Source organism: Ursus maritimus, unplaced genomic scaffold (assembly GCF_017311325.1).
Source record: "Ursus maritimus isolate PB19 unplaced genomic scaffold, ASM1731132v1 scaffold_29, whole genome shotgun sequence".
NCBI classification, from domain to species: Eukaryota; Metazoa; Chordata; class Mammalia; order Carnivora; family Ursidae; genus Ursus; species Ursus maritimus.
Window position 1 is genome coordinate 24334959 of NW_024425452.1, and position 18196 is coordinate 24353154.

Here is an 18196-nt window from a genome sequence, read left to right on the forward strand (position 1 = left end):
AGGATATATCCAGCTGTTGCAATTGTTTTTAGTGCCTCATTGTCAAATGACATAGAGGAGGAATTCGATGGCAGGCTTTGGAATTCTTTTTCTGTAAACCAATATGCAACATATTCCAAAATAAAATATCTAATATGCCCATAACTGGTAATGAATTTAGGATACATCGTATTATTACTACATTTATAAGTTACCCAACAGAAGGAAGCAAATTCTAGATCTCACTGATCTTCATCAAGATTTACTGGGTAACCTTGTTGCCCCAAGGCTTTCTTGACTGGTGAATGATCTTGGCTGATGGGAAAAGATTCCTTTGAAATGTTGTGGATTTGTTTCATAATTTAAATTAGTCAGGGACAAGGAAGAATTGAAGACAGAGGATAACTCAGTGAAGAGATGGATCATTGTAAAGGAGGAAGATGCTTACAGCATAACAATTCTGGGAAAAAAGAAACTCAAGCAGGTCACGCCATATAAACCCACGTATTTGAGGATTTGAGGTGTGAAATAAAAATCTTAGAGCAAGGACAGACCCTTTCTGAATGATTAATCATGAAGCACAAAAATTAGTTGAGTTCAAAGTCATTGCTGAAAGTAAGAAAGTGCGATCTTTTGTTAAAACCTGTGGCAAAATATCATGAAACTTGGAAAAAGCAGCAGAATTTTGGTTCTGCCAGGACAGGCGATGTGGAGAGGTGACCTGATGGTGGAGGTGCTCCTCTTATAGCCACGTGCAGCAGCCTCCTCTACATTAATAGTGCTGGCCTCCAGCCACACACTTTCTTCACTCTCCCCAGAAAGAAAGCATGGAAGAAGGCATGCATTATCACATTGATGGATCACAGGTGTTGATTCATTTCTCCATTGGGGAGCGAAGAGGAGGGGAGAATCTACTGAAAGGCCATCTTTTGGTGTTTGGTGATTGCATTTCTCCCCTCTCCACTCCAGATGAATGTGAGTAAAGATCGTGTATTTTAAGAACAGAAGAATTATTTTTACAGAAAAATTACAATAGTATAGAGTTCCCACATACCCTACACTTAGTTTCCCTTATTATTAACTTCTGGCAGTATTAGTGTGGTACATTTGTTACAATTAATGAACCAAATATTGATACATTATTATTAAATAAAGTCCATACTTGATTCAGATTTCCTTTTTACCCAATGTCCTTTTTCTGTCCCACTGAGTATATCATGTGACAATTTAGTCATCGTGTCTCCTTAGGCTCCTCTTGACTTGCACGGTTTCTCAGACTTTCCTTGTTTTTGATGACCTTAATGGTTTTGAGGATTATTGGTCCAGTAGTTTGTTGAATGTCTCTCAGTTGGGATTTACTGGTGTTTTTCTCACGACTAGAACAGGATTATGGTTTTGGAGAAGAAGATCACAGAGGTAACATGCCATTCTTAACACATCATAAAAAGGGAAAAACTATCACCATGAGTTTTCACTGTTGATGTTGACTTTGATCACCTGGCTGAGGTAGTGTTTGTCAAGTTTCTCCACTTAAAACTTGTCTCCTTCCTGTAATGTATTACTTGGAAGGAAGTCACTGTGCACTGCTCACACTTAAGAACTAGGGAGCCCTGCTCCACCTTTGAGACTGACTGTACACTCTGTTCAATGTTAGTATTAGATGTTTGATACACGTATTTGTTGCTGTGCAACATTTTCTAAGGGGGTTGTGCTGTTCAGTTACCAGAGATATTTATGAGCTTATAAGGCAACTGGCAGAATATTGTGGTTTGGGCAAAAGTGCAGAAATGGGTAAAGAAATAAAATGTATTCTTTCATTCATTGGACATTTTTTGATCACTGTGACCCTGGCTTCAAACTTGATGTTGTGACTATCAAAGACTTGCTCTCAGGGAGGTTATAGTTAAGCACAATCAACAATTAAAAACAAAAACAAAAACAGCAAATCTACAATTAAACATGTGGGCAAAATTTCAAGGTAAAACTGTTTTTGCTACCTGAAGGCAAATTTCTATAGCATAGAGCCGTGTTTCCCAGAGCTTAGTGGGAATTTAGTGCAAATTGACACAAAAAGGCAGATCTTTCAAGGAAGCCAGAATATGACCCTGTTGATGTCCTAGAGAAATAGTGTGGTACATAACTCTCAGCCTTCAGAGGTGGGTCCCCACAGTGCCTGAGGACAACATGATCCCCTGTGAGTTAAACCACAAAACAGCTGGGCCAGTGAAAATAATCCTCTCATCTTATCCAAATGAATTTTTCACAAGCTGCCTATTTATTCATATCACTTCCATTTGGATTAAAATATTAATTTTATTTCACTTCTTTAATTATCATTTGGGCTTTAGAGCATCACCTATATAGCCTAGGCAAGAAGTTCCCAAAGAATATTCCAAATTACCAGGTCACAGGATGTCAATAGACAGTACACACAACATTGTTAATCTTGGAATTCATTGGGTTTGATGAAATCTGAGGTTTATTTTCACTCTTTTCTTTGTATTAATTAGACCTAAAATAAGCATGACTGGAATCAGGAGTTTTGTGAGTGCCAAATTATTCATTTTCTGCTTCCTCCATGTTAAAAGAACCCCGATATTGTATGGTGTCCAGCTTTGCCCAGATTAGCTTCTGAGTAAGATCTGATTGTTATAAATCTATTTCAGTGAGCCTATTCTAGCAAGTGGTTTGTTTAGGGTGAGTTCTGCCCCATTTCTGATTGAGATTTGAGGGAGATCTACTGAGAAGAGGGGGCTTTGGGAAAGAGTTTGCATCACTTCTTAAATTAGATGAACAAGGAAGAGACTTTGTATATTTTCCTATATGGATTGAGTCCCTGGGCTGTGGCCATTTGTGAGCACAAAGGGTGCTAGCTTGGGATAGTCAGACATGCTGAGAATGGCAAAACAGTCAGATGAAAATTACTTTGGTGCCATAATGTCATTGAACAACTCAGTTAACAAACCTTGGATCATCTGTTTGTGAGATGACAAGTTTTCTTCCTTTTTCTTTAAGCCAATTGAGTCAAGGTCATTTGCTATTTGTAGCCACAACATTTTGTAAGATACTAGGGTTATATACATCAAACCACATGGATGAGAGAATTAAGGGCTATTTAAGATATTTCAAAGATAATTTTGTCTTTACGTGGCTTTTCAATGTATGACTTTAGAATCTAATCCCTGCTAAGATGTAATTCCCCAGAATGTTTATTGATAAAAGATGGTAATTACCCCCTTGGCCTAGCATCTAACTCGTTGTCTTATACATATTCTGAGTTAATGCTGTAACTTAGCTTTCCCTTGTCTGGGAGTTCTTCACCTCACTCATTGGGTGGGCTTCATTATATCTCAATATCCTCAACCTGTAGCTATCTTTTGGACAAGGATACGGATCTGGCCCAAATCAGGCCACTTAGATGCTTTCTCCAGGCTGTTTGGATTTGGGTCTTTGAGACATGGGTCAGTCTTTTTTAGCTCTTTACTGAAAAAGGATGCAAATTAAGATCTGGGCCAGCCATAATGTTTAGCTTTCTGTATGCCAGAGTAGAAAAGGCAATTAGGCAAAAAAAGGAAAATTGAAGGGGGAGAAGCAGGAGTAAGAGACCACATCAATCCAGAGAGACAGAGAGAGTAATTTTGATGTCCATTTTCTGGATCTGTTTGCTTCTGAGGGCTGGGCTCAGATTCCATGAAATAAATCTATATTTTGCTAATGTTTCATTCTTCTCCTTAAAAGAAATCAAGAGGGTCTATGTTACTTGCAACTTTTGATACTTGGCTAAGGTACTGATGGACTAAAAGAGAGTTAATTAATAGGATGTGATTTTTCCTGTTTTGGTAACACCATAGCAATTGACATACTTTTATGGCACTGATTTCTATCTGCCTTGTATTAAAGAAACTCGGTGACTTGTACAATCTAGTTAGTGTGTGAATTTAAGAGCAAAGATTAGCCTTATTAAATTTTTAATCTATTAAATCATGGAGTATTATCCTTTGCCTATAATAGAAATTTAAAATATTTGTGGAAAGAGAACTATATAGCCTGAAGAAGGAGTAAATGGGATTTTTGCCCTTCTGAATTGACTGTTTATTTCAGGTATCATAGGAATACCCTGAACCACTGAATAAAGACATATCCAAATAAGAATCATTTTGTTTATTCAAAGTTATTTAATACAATTAAATCGTTTTCAGCACTAATCAGCACTGTCACCCTAGGAATGTTCCAAAATCAAAACAAATGCCATTGTAAGGTTGTTTAATATTGTTGGAAGTTAAGTAGTTCTTTTTAAAACAAACATGTTCTTTCTTAATTAATTTGAAGACAATGAATTCCGAATGTGATTTTATTGACAATAGTCTTAAAAACTTTTATTAAGAGGAGGCATTGATGTAGGGTTGGCATTGCTCTAATGACCATTCTTTTAAACAGTACATGAATTATCCTCTTGGAATAGTGAGAGTCAAAGAAGTCCTCTAAATATTCTAACTAAGATGGCTTAACTCTAGGCCCCTGACCTCTCTCTCTTTTTTTTTTTTAAGATTTTTTTTTTTTTATTCGACAGAGATAGAGACAGCCAGCGAGAGAGGGAACACAAGCAGGGGGAGTGGGAGAGGAAGAAGCAGGCTCATAGCGGAGGAGCCTGATGTGGGGCTCGATCCCATAACGCCGGGATCACGCCCTGAGCCAAAGGCAGACGCTGAACCGCTGTCCCACCCAGGCGCCCCCGACCTCTCTTTTCTTAGAGCATTTACTTTGGAAAACTTGTAATTGCAAATTCTTTGCCTCCTTTGAATTGTGTGTAAATCTTTTCCCTGCCTTTTGCCAGTATTACCACCAGGAATGTCTTTCTCAAGGACCCAGGAGCCATCCTTTTGAAGTGTAATGATCAAAGAAGATAGTGCCTATATCATTGGCTATCAGATATGAGGTATCTCCTAATTCCCTGGGAGAGTGCGAACTAACTTCCTTGGTCACGTTGCTCCAGGTTGCAAAACTACCTCCTGACATGAAAATATGAGAAAGTTACCTTTCCTTTGGGTAAGGCCAAACAGCAAACACAGATGCCTACAATTCCCCTAACCTAGTTCTTAAAACCTCTCCAGTTTCTTCTTTTCCGCAGAATTTAGTTCAGACCAAGCTCTGGTCTCTCTCTTATTGAAATAGTCTAGAATAAAATCTTCTTTGTCTGTTTAACTTAGGCATATGAAGTTTTTGCTTTGACAGTTTCAATGAAAGAAAAAGGTAATTTCTCTCAGCAATATTTATAAAATCTTATTAGGAAACTATCAGTATTACATGTCTTCAATTTAAAGATATAAAGCCTTACAAATTTTACTTTTGAGGTAATAGTAGATTGCACTTAGAATATGTTGATAGGCTTTGTATCACTTACAGGCAAAGTGCAACCTTCCCAGATTTCCTTCTGTTTAGTTGCGTGGCCTAATTCCCTGTTAGTTCTGGAGAATCTGAAAATTCTGGAGTCATTTGCTTCTAAGACTCAGGGAGCACTTAGAGAGATCAATTTTGTAATAAGCAGGGATTTTTCTATTGAAGGTTGCCATTCCATGCTTTCTGATTTTTATTGATTGGAACACTTACCTCCTAATGCTTCATACTATAACTCTTGATAACAGACCTTTCCATCTTGTGTCAATTATTTTCTCCTGCTTTGATAAGAGCATCTTTCTAGGTAAGCACACATGTTAGGGAACCAACTGAGGAAAATAACAGACCTGCTTTCAGTGCTTCTCTTGCCTTCCAGCTCTGCTTACCTCCCCAGGCACTGTGCTCCTAGAGATGGTCCCCTTTTCCTGGGGTTTTCCATCAGGGAGACTTCTAGGGACTGTGCTGGAGAACTGTTCACAGATGAGGGGTAGGAGGAAGAAGGAGCGGGTTTGCAAAGGAGTGTCAAGGAAAGAGGAGTTGAAGGATAAATGAGGAGAAAGTTACTGCATGTCACAGAAGAAAACAATAAGTAAGTGGAAGGAATCTTTGACTTATCCCAAAAAGGTTAAGAAAATAAAGAGTTTTGAAAAAAAATTCTTAAATGAGGGAAGACACAAAAGAAAATAAGACAGGCACACATATTCTCACCACTCAAGATTACCAGTGACATAGGATCACCTTTATTGTGCCTACAACTGTACTCAAGAATGGAATGGAATTGAATAAATTAATTAAATGGTAAATATGCCATATCTCTTCCTGTGATACTAGCTATTCCACAGTCTATTAAAGAGGAGGTCTAAAAGAGTTCTATAAATCTGAGACGGGAATTATGGGATCATTAGAATTAGGAAAAAGTTCTTAAGAAACAAGTATTAATTCTTGTTTGAATATTTAGAATTTGTTGAAGGTTTTTGCTAAATTTTTATTAACTATATTTATTTAGAATCTCCAAATACCAGAAGTGAGTTCCTTTCTACCTATCACCCACTTTGTTTTGACTAATTGCTATTTCATGAGAAATTTTAGACATAATGAGCTGTCAGTATTTACTTGAAAGGTGACCTGTCCACTGTGGTCTGTTCATACAAGAGAGAGTGGCTAAGTGTAGACTGGGCATAGGGCTGTGCATATGACAGGGAAGATCTGTGTGCAAGGCCTTGGGAGGTACCCGTTTGCAGAGGTCAAGGCCATGGGCTGGTGGAAGGTCAGAGAAAGTGATAGGAACCCTGGATAGTAGTGTAGAAGAAGAATGATTTAGGGAAGAACCGAAATGTGAAATGTAATGTTAATCAAGCTGATTGATGTGGGGTGTACATGTAAACCCTCTCTATTTCTCCTCAAAGTCTTCAATAGAATGTACTGGAGAAAATCATTAGGAAAAATCCACATTTCTTACAGCTATTTTTGATAAGAGCTGATTCTTTATGGTGAATAAAGAAGGGCTAAATTTGGCTTCAGTAGAGGCTCACCTGAGCCAGCCACATCAGGCTCATCTCTAAAAGACTTTATGCAGAAGTCCTTTACCATGTACAAATGGAAAAATAAATCAACTGCTAATGTTTAATGAGTGTCCATACTATGTAGATCTTGCACTAAAATGTTAATTGAATTTTATATCTGATAAGAATTAACACACGGTATTCACATTGTCCATTTTACACATTGAATAAGATGGTTTGTTCCATCATTTTTACAAAGCCTGGCTAGACTTAAATATATAAGCATGGTTTTATTATTCCTTGGTCATGAAATTCCTTATTTACTTAGCTAGGATTTATTAGGCAGGATTATGTTAGAGGCAATAATGCCAGAGATGGCTTTTCTTAAGTTGCTTTTGATTGAGGAGCTGAAGCAGACATCTAAACAAATGATTATAATACAACACAACCTGTGCAATAACAGAGGAATTTTTAAAAGTGTTACTTAAGCGGGGCTCCTGAGTGGCACAGTCGGCTAAGCATGCAACTTTTGGTTTTGGCTCAGGTTCATGGTCTCGTGGTCTGGGATTGAGCCCTATGTGAGGGCTCTCCCTTTGCCCTTCCCTGCCGCAGCTAAATAAATCTTTTTTTTTTTTTTTAAGTGGTACTTAAGCATAGGAAAAAGGAATGAGTATTATTTGGATGCAAAGCAGCTCAAGAAAGATGCCAGAGAGTGTACCTGCAAATTCTGTTATCTTCCATACCAGGACTTTCCTACAGACTTTTATAAAGGCTTTCTGATTATGGTTTAGGGCAGGAGCTGATCTAATAACATGGATATAGTTTACTAGAATGTGATTTTTTTGTTTTCTGGTCAGTTAACAAACATTGGCATTAATGTACTAGCTATAGAGCCTGGCACCCACATTTTGGAGTGGTTGAAAACAATTCAAAGCAATCTGCTCCAAAATGAAGCCAAGATATTTCTGCCAAGGGATGATGGCAGTGTTCTAAATAGAATCATTTTGTGATGGTAGAACTGTTTCTCATTTTCCTTTCCTTTATAGCATATCTTGTTTACATTTGGTTAATAAATGCAAATGCAATTGTTACCACAGAGCAGGCCACTTTAAACCAGTCTGCTTCCAGAGACTTTCATTTAGGTTATGTTTGACTCACATTTGTCTATGGAATTTCATCACTGTGTTACTCACTTTGAATGCATCAAGGTAGCACCAAGTAACAGGACCCACTGAACACATATTTGAGTCTCATGTGAGGCATATGTTCATTTAGGCAGCTGCTGTGGTTTCTGTGCTATTGGTGGAATTCTATAAAGTAATTAAGGCAGTGTGTACAAGCCCAAAGACCTGAAAACCAGTAACTGAGAAGCTCTCCTTTCTAAGTTGAGACAAAAGAAATCTTCTTAGATAAAGAGGCTGTACAGGCATGCAAATATTTGAAACTGAATAGTAGCAGTAAAAATTTTAATTTTAAAAAAAGGTTTAGGAAAAACTGTTATATAAGTAGATTATAGGACACCCCCCCACAACTACAGGAAAATACATTGGAATCTTGGATGGAAGATAACAGGTAGAGGAGGAAATGTCCTCTCAGTAGGATACCATATTCAGATGTGATTGTTGCTTGTTGTCCTTACTGTTGGTGTGTGATGGTGATTTCACTTTCCGTAAGTATATTGATGTCTACTTTAGAGAATTTAAAGTTCATCCTAATCCTTCAAAATTTTGTACCTGTACACCAGGGTAGGGCCTAGGAAACTGCATTCCTATTAATGTCCCTACGTGATTCTATATTTATTTTAATTTTTTGGTACACATTTACATATGCCACTTGTATTCTTTCTTTTGTAGATCGCTGCTTTGTGTCCTTTACCAGTGTTTTCCTTTCCTTTCTTTTTTTCAAAAACGATTTGTCACAAATCTTATGCATTTATATATCTAAAATTTTGATATATATCTTGATATTTATATGTCTTGATATAGATAGATAAGCTTTGATCTCTTATATATATGGCAAAAATGTTCCCCATGTGTTTTAACTGTGTGTTTGAGTGTGTTTTGGTAGGGGGATTATATGTGTGCATAATAAGGAGGTAGTAACTGACATGGATTCTTGGCCCCATGATCTATGGCGTATTTCATTGATAAAAGAGGAATAACTTGAGTAATTGGTTTCAGTGGGATTATGTTTTTGAAATATAAACCAAATTTTAACCAATATCTTCTGGCTCTTGCTATTCCCCTTTGTCCCTCTATCCCAGATCAAGGCAAGAGGCTATCCTGGATCATTGCTTTGGGGAGAAGATGTGTTGGCCAAAAACAGCAGAGGAGGAGTTACCTCTGACTTTTAAGTTTCAAGAGCTCAGGCCCTGCAAGTAATAGAAAGGGTGAAGGGTAGCAAACAATAGATTTGAGAAGAAAATATGATGAGTCAGACCTAGTCCTAAGACTTAGGGGAAAAATTACATACCTTTGACTAGAGGGAGGGGTCACTTGGGAGGAAACCTAAGGGTTCTGAGATCCAAAGAGGCTGTGTGTGAGAAGAGGCCTTATTCCCTTTCTCTGTAGGGAGTATGTGTAGGAACAGAACGTCCTGAAGGATCAGTGGACTCTGAGGAAGAGGGAACCTATGGCCTCCTTTCTTGGTTGACTTTTTAGTAGATCCCTGGGGATATGCAAGTCCCAAAAAACAGTTTCTATGATGTGTTCAGGGACATGGATCTCAGATGACCTCATGAAGTTTCTAGTTCTCCAAGATGGTGGAGGAACAGAATGAGTCTTTTATCCCTGAGAGTTGAGAAAAATAGCAAAGGTTGATATGGATTTGTAGGGAATTTGCAGATAGAACTAGGAGATGATTCAGTGGCTGATTTTGTCTGTCGATAGTGGGGGATCTAGGCCTTCATAGCCCCTTCGCTTTGCATCTTATGGATGTGCAACTTGATCCTCAGGTGGACACAGAGGTGATCTCAGGAAAAAGGCAGAGGGAGGTGTCAAAATATAAGTCAAATTGTTTTCTGAAAAATCTATTTCTGTACACTTTGTATACACCCACGTTGTGTACAGTGCCTGGCCTGGTAAGATGTCACCATTGAGCCCATGCCCTGGGGCCTATTGCAGTTATCAGAGAGGGAAAGCCAAACTATCCTCTATAGGCTGCTCTGGACTAGGGCCACCATACAGGCCAGGTGTAGACAAGAGTCATGTTTCAAAGAAGCGCTCTTGAGCCCAAGAGACTTGATTTTCCTCCAGATCATCCCCCGTCTCAAGACAGCTTTGCGTTAGTGGTGTTCTGGAAGTCCTTTCTTTATCCTGATTATCAGTGTGGAAGAAAACAGAATGATATTTGCAGAACAGGATGCCACCACCTTTTGCTGTGAGATTTTTGTCTACTAATCTGTCTCTGTGTGACCCTGTGCAATCAGTGGATATACACAGGGTGAGCTTCTCAGTCTCCTGTATTATCTTCTTTTAACTTGTTCTTTCTCAACTCCCCTTTCATTGGGTCTGTAATTCTATAGTACAGGTTCAGTTTAGCTGCCCTGACTTTTTTAACCAGGGGGCTAGCTTTCCAACTTCTAACCTCTGGGTGCATTTCCTGACCTTAGATCAACTGTTGGAAAATGTTTTCTTCAAAGGGCCAGAGAGTAAATATTTTAAGGCTTTTCAGGCTGTTTGGAAGTGAAGCTTTTTTTTTTCTTTTTAAGTAGACTCCTAGTTCAGTGTGGAGCCCCACATGCAACATGGAGCCCAACACTCACCATGAGGCTTGAACTTAAAACCCTGAGATCAAGACTAAGCTGAGATCAAGAGTCAGATGCTTAACGACTAAGCCACCCAGGCATCCCTTGGGCTTTGCAAGCTGTTTGGTCTCTGTTGCAACTACTTGACATTGCCATTGTAGCACATAAGCAGCCATAGATGATATGTAAATGAGGAGTGTGGTTATGTTCAATAAAGCTTTATAAAATAAGCAGCTGACCAGATTTGGCCAGTGAAGCTAGTTTGCCAACTCCTGCCTTGGACTGTGGTTCACCCCTCTTTTTGTCTAAGTATCTGCTGGTTGGAAATCAGGATTTGGACTATGGTGGGAGGGGTAGTCAAGCTAAATCTTTTATTTGCCTCTCCAAGAACTGTACAGGAATAAGCTTGCATAGCATTGTGTAGACTGGACTGTTGGTGTTATTAAGACTGAGTAACTCAAACTTTGAGAAGTGGGCTGTGAGTTCTGGTCCTACCTATATGAGTCAGATAGGCCACATTGGTAGAGAATAAGATCGCCAAAAATGCAGTTGATTTTCTCCCAATCAGCCTGGGGTAGGAAGGACAGCATCTTCTCAATTGAACTGTGAGCATGTGGGTGATGAGCTTGGGTTATACCTCATTTCTGAGGCATGAAGAGTCCTGTCAATACAGACTCTTGGGAACCTGATAGGTCCTTAAAGCTGGATTTGGAAGACTCAGGTTGGCCACTTCCAGTACCAGTAAACGCACCTTCTCTGCTACACTTCCCTTGTCCCCAGGCCTTCAGAGAGACTTCTGTTGTGTTGGAGAGATATGGGAGGCAGTGTCTCCTCCATAGGGTCAGAGGGGGCACTTCAGTGGTGATCACTAGTCAGCTGCAGCTGTGAAAGAAAGAAGCCAAGAGGTTTACCTACAGCATGTGTGAGTTAGTAGTCACAGAAGCTCCTAGAATAGCTGCTAGGAATGTTGTGAGCAAGGCAGACCCTTGACAAATGCACCAATGGGGAACTGGGGTTATGACAGTTGGAATGTACAAAGAAATATAAGCTCCTTTCATATTTGGCAGCTGATGAAGCCACTAAGATAGTTTACAACTGATTTCTAACCCGCCCACATGGACTTATCAATATACATATATTCTAAGGTTGCTTTGTTATGTGCACCTTATTTATGGTCAGTTTTATCGTTGGGCTTCCTCCAAATATTTAGAAAGATTCAAACTTTCTACTGTTATAAATACCTTTTATAATTATCTTTGTGAATAACATGTAGTCTGTATTTTTCAAATGATGTTCTTGAGATAGATTCCTAGAAAGAGATTTGCTGAGTCAAATTACATGAGCATTTTTAAAGTTCCTGGTACATGCTGACATTTTGCTTCCAACAAAGTGTGAAAGTGCTTGTCTCATTTAGCTTTTACCAACACTGGGTATGTGGGAGATGGTTGCCAATTCAACAAATCTTTTGATTTTATTTATTTGATTACTAATTAAGTTGGATATTTTATGTGGTTATTAACCGTTTTTATATTATTTATTTTTTAATTGGCAAATATTATCTTTATCCTCCAGACGAGGAAGCTGAGACTCAGAAAGCTTAAGTGACTTGTCTGGGTCAAATAGCCAGAAAATTGCAGGCATGGTGCTTCGTTCTACATTGTGGTTCTTGGTGCTTATTCCATTGCACAATAATGTCCTGAAAGAAGAGGAAATAGGGCTTTCATAATTTCTGTTTATGATTCTATCAAAGTATCTTTTTTTTTATTAATTCCTGGAAATTGCAACTGATACCAAAAATCTCTGGAGAAATTTATTGTAAGAGCTTATGAAGACTCATTCAAAGATGGAGGTCAACAGAGACAAAGAGGATCCAATTTTAATCTGTTTTAATGAATCGAGCTGGATGGAATTAATTCCTTTTTGTAAAGAAAAAAAGAGGCTGTTGCTGTGGTTTCTTTTCAAAAGATTTTATTCATTTTTTGATTCGACTAAGCACTACCTGATATAGTCGTCCTCCTTATGCACGATTCACTTTCTGTGGTTTCAGGTACTCGAGGTCAACTGCAGTCCGGAAGCAGATGATCCTCCTTCAGACAAATTATCAGAAGGTCAGTTGTAGCCTAATGCTACGTCACCAAGCTTGTGTCATTCACCTCACTTCATCTCATCATATAGACATTTTAACATCTCATATCATGACAAGAAGAAGAACGGTGAGTACAGTACAGAGACCACATTCACATAACTTTTATTACAGTATATTATTATAATTGTTCCATTTTATTATTAATTATGGTTGTTAATCTATTGCTGTGCCTAATTTATAAAATAGACTTTATCATAGGTACATACATGTGTATAGGGAAAAACAGTATTTATTGGGTTTGGTATTATCTGCAATTTTAAGGCAGCCACTGGGAGTCTTGGGATGTATCCCTCATGGATAAAGGGAGACTACTGTATTTCATAGACAAAATTCACCTTTTTCCACGTGTAGAAACACCTTCTCATTTGGGATCCATACTTATTTTCTATTAAAAATTAAATTTGTGGAAGGTCGTATTGAGTTGTCAGAAAGATGGAAGAGAAGACTAAGAAAGTCCTTCAGCAAAAGCCAAATGGAATCTTCAGTCCAGTTGATAATTTCTGTTGGCTCCTTTCCTCTTGAGACTCTTGTCTCCTCCACCTTGTTCTCTGATATCCCTGGAGTCTATAACCTTTGCTTCCTACTTTGAATTGTCCCTTGTCTTCACATTGCCTTGCCTGAGGAGTCCTTCACAAAAGATTTCTGAATGGAGGCAGCTGCCATTGAGCCTCCAGGTTTCTTGGATAACTTTCCTTCCTCTAGTGTTGAGCACATTTCCTTTCCATCATCTTTCCTGAGAACCATCCTTTTAGGGAAGGTATGTATGGCTCAGGGGTGTGTGGGTGGAATTTCTCTGTAGGCATGACTTGGACTTGCATTACTTTGGGGTCCTAACAAGGAGAAAAAGTAATTAGAGTAGCACCCAGGGGGAAGGGGCAAGGACCCTTTTCAGATTCACATCTAGGTTGAGTCTGGTACTAAAGCAGCCAAAGATTGCTGAGATTCACACGTGGGCTTTTTCAAAAGGCAGGAAACCAGATGGAGAGTTAGAGCCAGGCCTAAGTTAGTAATAAACAATGACTGGAGAACCTAATGGATGGGGCTTTCACAATAATAGGAAGCTGTTGAAGACCTATATATTTGGAAAGATACTTATCTTTTTCTCTTGAACATAACTAACATTTGCTATAAGCAATTACGTTACTTTTCCAGCCAGCTGACATTAAGAGCACTTTGCATTGAGTTTAAGGAGCATATGACATGAATACATATATTAAGAGAAATACATATTTTGTGGAACAGATTATTTTCTATTTATTATTGAGGATTGTCCTCAAATATCAATGCAATAGAAGGTCTTCAAAAGATATTGTGAGCAAAAATGAATTTAATCCAAAATTATTACCTGGTAGGTTTGGTTAATATTTTCACTATTTTATGCTTTCTTGATTTGCAAACTGAAACTAAGTTCTTAGTCAGAATTACCTAACTTTTTTTGCTTTAAAATAGTTGAAATAATTTACAAACCCTAATTATGACATGCATTAATTTGTTTTTTTTTTCATTTCTTGACTGTTTCCCTTGTCTCTGTAAAGTATGTGCGTAGTCAAAGTTTATTTTAAAACAAAAATTTAAGTGGTCCATCTAAACAGATCAAATTATTTCCTTGAATATATTTCTCTTTTTTTAATAGCAAAATTTTGATAGTAAATACATCAAAGTATATAAAAATAAAGATTACATTCAGAATAAGAAATGACTTCAGAGTTATTACCAGAATTAGTGGCCCCCTGAAACTTTTAGTTGTTTAGAAACAAAGAACAAATGAGATATTACTTCTGTACTGTTAACTCTGTATCCATTCCAGCAAGAAAAATAACAATCCCAAATACTTTTGCAAACATAGTTTTCTTTCAATGTAAGCATCATATTGAAAATTGCTTGACGTAGTTTATTGATTTGTGATATCTTTAAGATTACATGTTGATATAATTATAATTATATAATTATAATAACTGACAATAATAGTAAATGTGTGTACTTTAAACACTTGTGGAGAGAAATTGAGAACTTGCAATTGCATGCATTACAAATATCTATAGTTGAGGTTATTCAAATGTAATGTTCTAAATGAGAAAAAGGCTGTTGGGAGTAGATTTTTCATTGTTGCTAGTAGAAGAACTATGTGATTTTGCTTTAATTGAAATTTTATTAACAAAGCTCTCCTTGAATGATGGGCTTTCTTAATTTAGCAACATCCAACATCAATTTAAGAACTTCCAATGACTTTCCATTTATTTTTCCCTTGCCTACTTGTTTAAGTTAAACAACAAATATTGATTCATAATTAAGGGAACAAGTCCCGAATGTTTCAATGGATAATGAGAAAACAGGAAATAATTCCAAGTCTGTTTAATAGAAGAAGAATAAAACATGTTGCTGTCAGAGACCATAGAAATCGCGGTGGTGGTGGAGCAGTGAGAGGCCTTGATGCCTGGGAGTTGTGAACACAGACCTCAGGATAGAACAGGCCTAAGTCCAAATCCCACCTGCATTCATCAGCCACACACCTTGGGAAGTTGGCTCTCTGAGACTTCATTTCACTATCTGTAAATTGGAGATAATAATAGTCTTCTCCTCAAAGGATTTTTGTGAATATTAAATGAGATAGTGAATATAAGGATTTAGCGTAGTGCTCGGCCCTCAATTCATTGGAGATTTTACTATTATCCTTATATTATTATGATAATGAATAAGTCTATCTCCCTCCTTTTATTAGATGGAGAAGTTGAAAGTTGAGGTCCAGCAAGGTAAAATGACTAGCCCAAGGTGCTTCAGCTTATCTTTTTTTTCTGTGTTAAATTTATAGAATCCAACCCGATTATCTAATTAAAATAAAAATTTTAGTCTGAACACTGGGGTCTCTAATGTCCCCTAACATCTCTCTGTCCCAAAATACAAAGATACAACTACTAAACATTTGAGGGAGGCAAACTCAAATCACACATACCACAAAGTAAATTGGAGCTATACAAATACATGCTCATATATTGTGAGAGAAACAAAATGCATTACTGGTTTATTTGTCATGTCACGGTAGAACACTTAATCCCTGAATGACCAAGAGAATGTTTTTATGTGTATTTTTATGAGTGTTCTAATCTAGAGACATCTGTGGGATAGTCAAAGCTAGTGATTGTCCAGGGGTTAGAACACCTGCTTTCTAGTTCTGGTGCCCTTTCTAAGATATACGACATAAACAAGAAAATCAACCTCTCTGAGCCCCCATGTACTCATCTATATATGGAGAATGATGTTGTTGATCTCCTGCTGCTGTTCAATACTTTTAGGGGCATAAACGTGTATTTCCAACTCTGAACACTATACAACTGAGAGAAATTAACGAACAAGCTTAAAAACCAAATAACAGGTAATTATGAAAGTTTATATGAAAACAAGTTTTAGTTAATAAGAGGAAAGCATAGATTTTAGAGCTAAGGGAAAAAACACATCGAAAGGATTTGAAATTTTTATTTTGGCTTGAACTACCTTGATAATGTAATAATAAGACTAACTTCTTACAAACTTATGATGTTTTATTTGAAGTTATGGTCTTCTAAATAATTTTGTTTTTATTGGAATACAACAATAAAATCTATAACTAAAAGTTAGCCAATTTTTAAAGAAATTCTGTCATTTATAAACAGTTATTCATTACTAATTTGTAGGCTTATAAACTTGAAGACAGAGAAAAGAAACAGAATTATACCAGACTCATAAATTGGAGGAGTATGGGAGGGAATGAGTAATGCGGATGAGAAAAATGAGAATGGAGAAGACTTAAGAGGGAAAACGTCATTCTTAATCTTTTCAGTGATGTTGAATTTCAGTTTGTCATTAATAACCAGAATGACATCAGTTAGATATCGAGATCCAAAATGTTATGGTTATTTCCCATTAACTATCAAATGATAGTTAATGTGCGATTAAGATGGAATCACCTCAGAAGAAAGTAAGCAGAGTAACAGAGGGCAGAGACTGAGAAAAAGAAACATTATTATATTATTTCCCAATAATAATGAGATATGCAAAAAGACAACCCCCAGAGAATGTAATCACTAAATCCTGAGTAATAGCAAGAATGTGGAAGCCAATGGATTAAGGAAGAAGAGAAGGGAACTGGAGCAGAGTGAGAAGGGGTGAGAGAAAGATGTACAATATATGGAGAGTATGGTCCATAAATAGAAATGTAGGCATTTTGTAGAATGATTTCAATTCATTCAGTTAGGATCAAAAAAAGGATTCTCATTGAAAAGTAGGTATGAGCTAAAATGTAGGGGATGGGGGGGGGGAGTAGGGAGAGGAGGGAAGATATAAGAGACATTCCAAAGCAAAATTTTAAAATTCTCTCCCATTTGCTTAACTTTGGTGATTTTTGTTAGTTATGTGTGAGAAATTATTAGTAGCCAGAAAACAAAAGCTTTGTCTGCAATTATGTTTTCATCTTTTTCTAAAGACCTCTGTTAATGAATTTATTTAGGCATTACCATGTGCATTTATGTGTGTGTGTTCCTGAAACTATTAACATTTGTATAAGGGCTACAATATTAATGAGGATGTGCTAAAACAAGTTCATCAAAATATTTTACATAAAACAGGAACAAATTATGTAATAGTGTCAGGCCTAACAGAAATAAGAAGTGCCTTATGTTTTCAAGGTGTTAATTGGTATATTCAGAAAAATCACAGCATTTGATCTTGGGCTGATTTTCAATTAGATTATTAAAATATTGAGCTATAGGAAAAGGGCCCCCAAATAGCAAAGATGATCTCTTTCATAGCATCATTATTTCAATATGATCTTTTTAAACAAATAAAACATTTATGTCGATAGTTAATAGAAGACACTAATATATGAAAAACGTTGTTAAAAATACAACATAAAAAGTTAATGGAATTTACAAGGTAAGTTTTATACTTGAAGGTGTATATCATAAGATATATTTTATACATTATATATATACATTAAACTATATATATATATTTTTTATATATATATGTATAAATCACAAGACAAAATGTTACTATCATTACCTGATTGAAAGAAAGGAACCTATTGAAAAAATTAATTTACAAGACTGAAAACAGTCTCAAAATTTATATGAGGTTTATATAGATATAAAAAATAAATGGTTATTCAGCAAATAGCCATTCATTGATACACTCATACCTTAAATACATAGACTTGAACACGTGCTAGGGTCCAGGCACTTCCATGTCCTGGCCATTGCCGTGAACACAACAGACTCGGTCACTGATCTTGTGTTGCAAACGTTCTGGTGGGAGGACACAGACAACAAACAAACAAATATGTATGTCAGTTGGTTATAGTGACTATGGGGAATAGTAGAGGGGGACAGGGGTAAGAAATAGTATTTTAAACAGGTGGTTAAGGAAGACCTTTCAAATACCTCTGAGGTATTTGAAAAG

General features: G+C 37.0%; 1 protein-coding gene across 2 annotated transcripts in view; it reads left to right on the forward strand.

Annotated features, from left to right (window-relative positions):
- LOC103657472 overlaps positions 1–12916 on the forward strand; it is a 242340-nt gene extending 229424 nt beyond the window's left edge. For both annotated transcript variants that reach the window (XM_040643615.1, XM_008684902.2), the window contains one exon: positions 12668–12916. In XM_040643615.1, the coding sequence (XP_040499549.1) occupies positions 12668–12890 (223 nt within the window). In that variant the 3' untranslated portion in view covers positions 12891–12916. The remainder of the gene's footprint in view (positions 1–12667) is intronic.
- The last annotated feature ends 5280 nt before the right edge of the window (positions 12917–18196 follow it).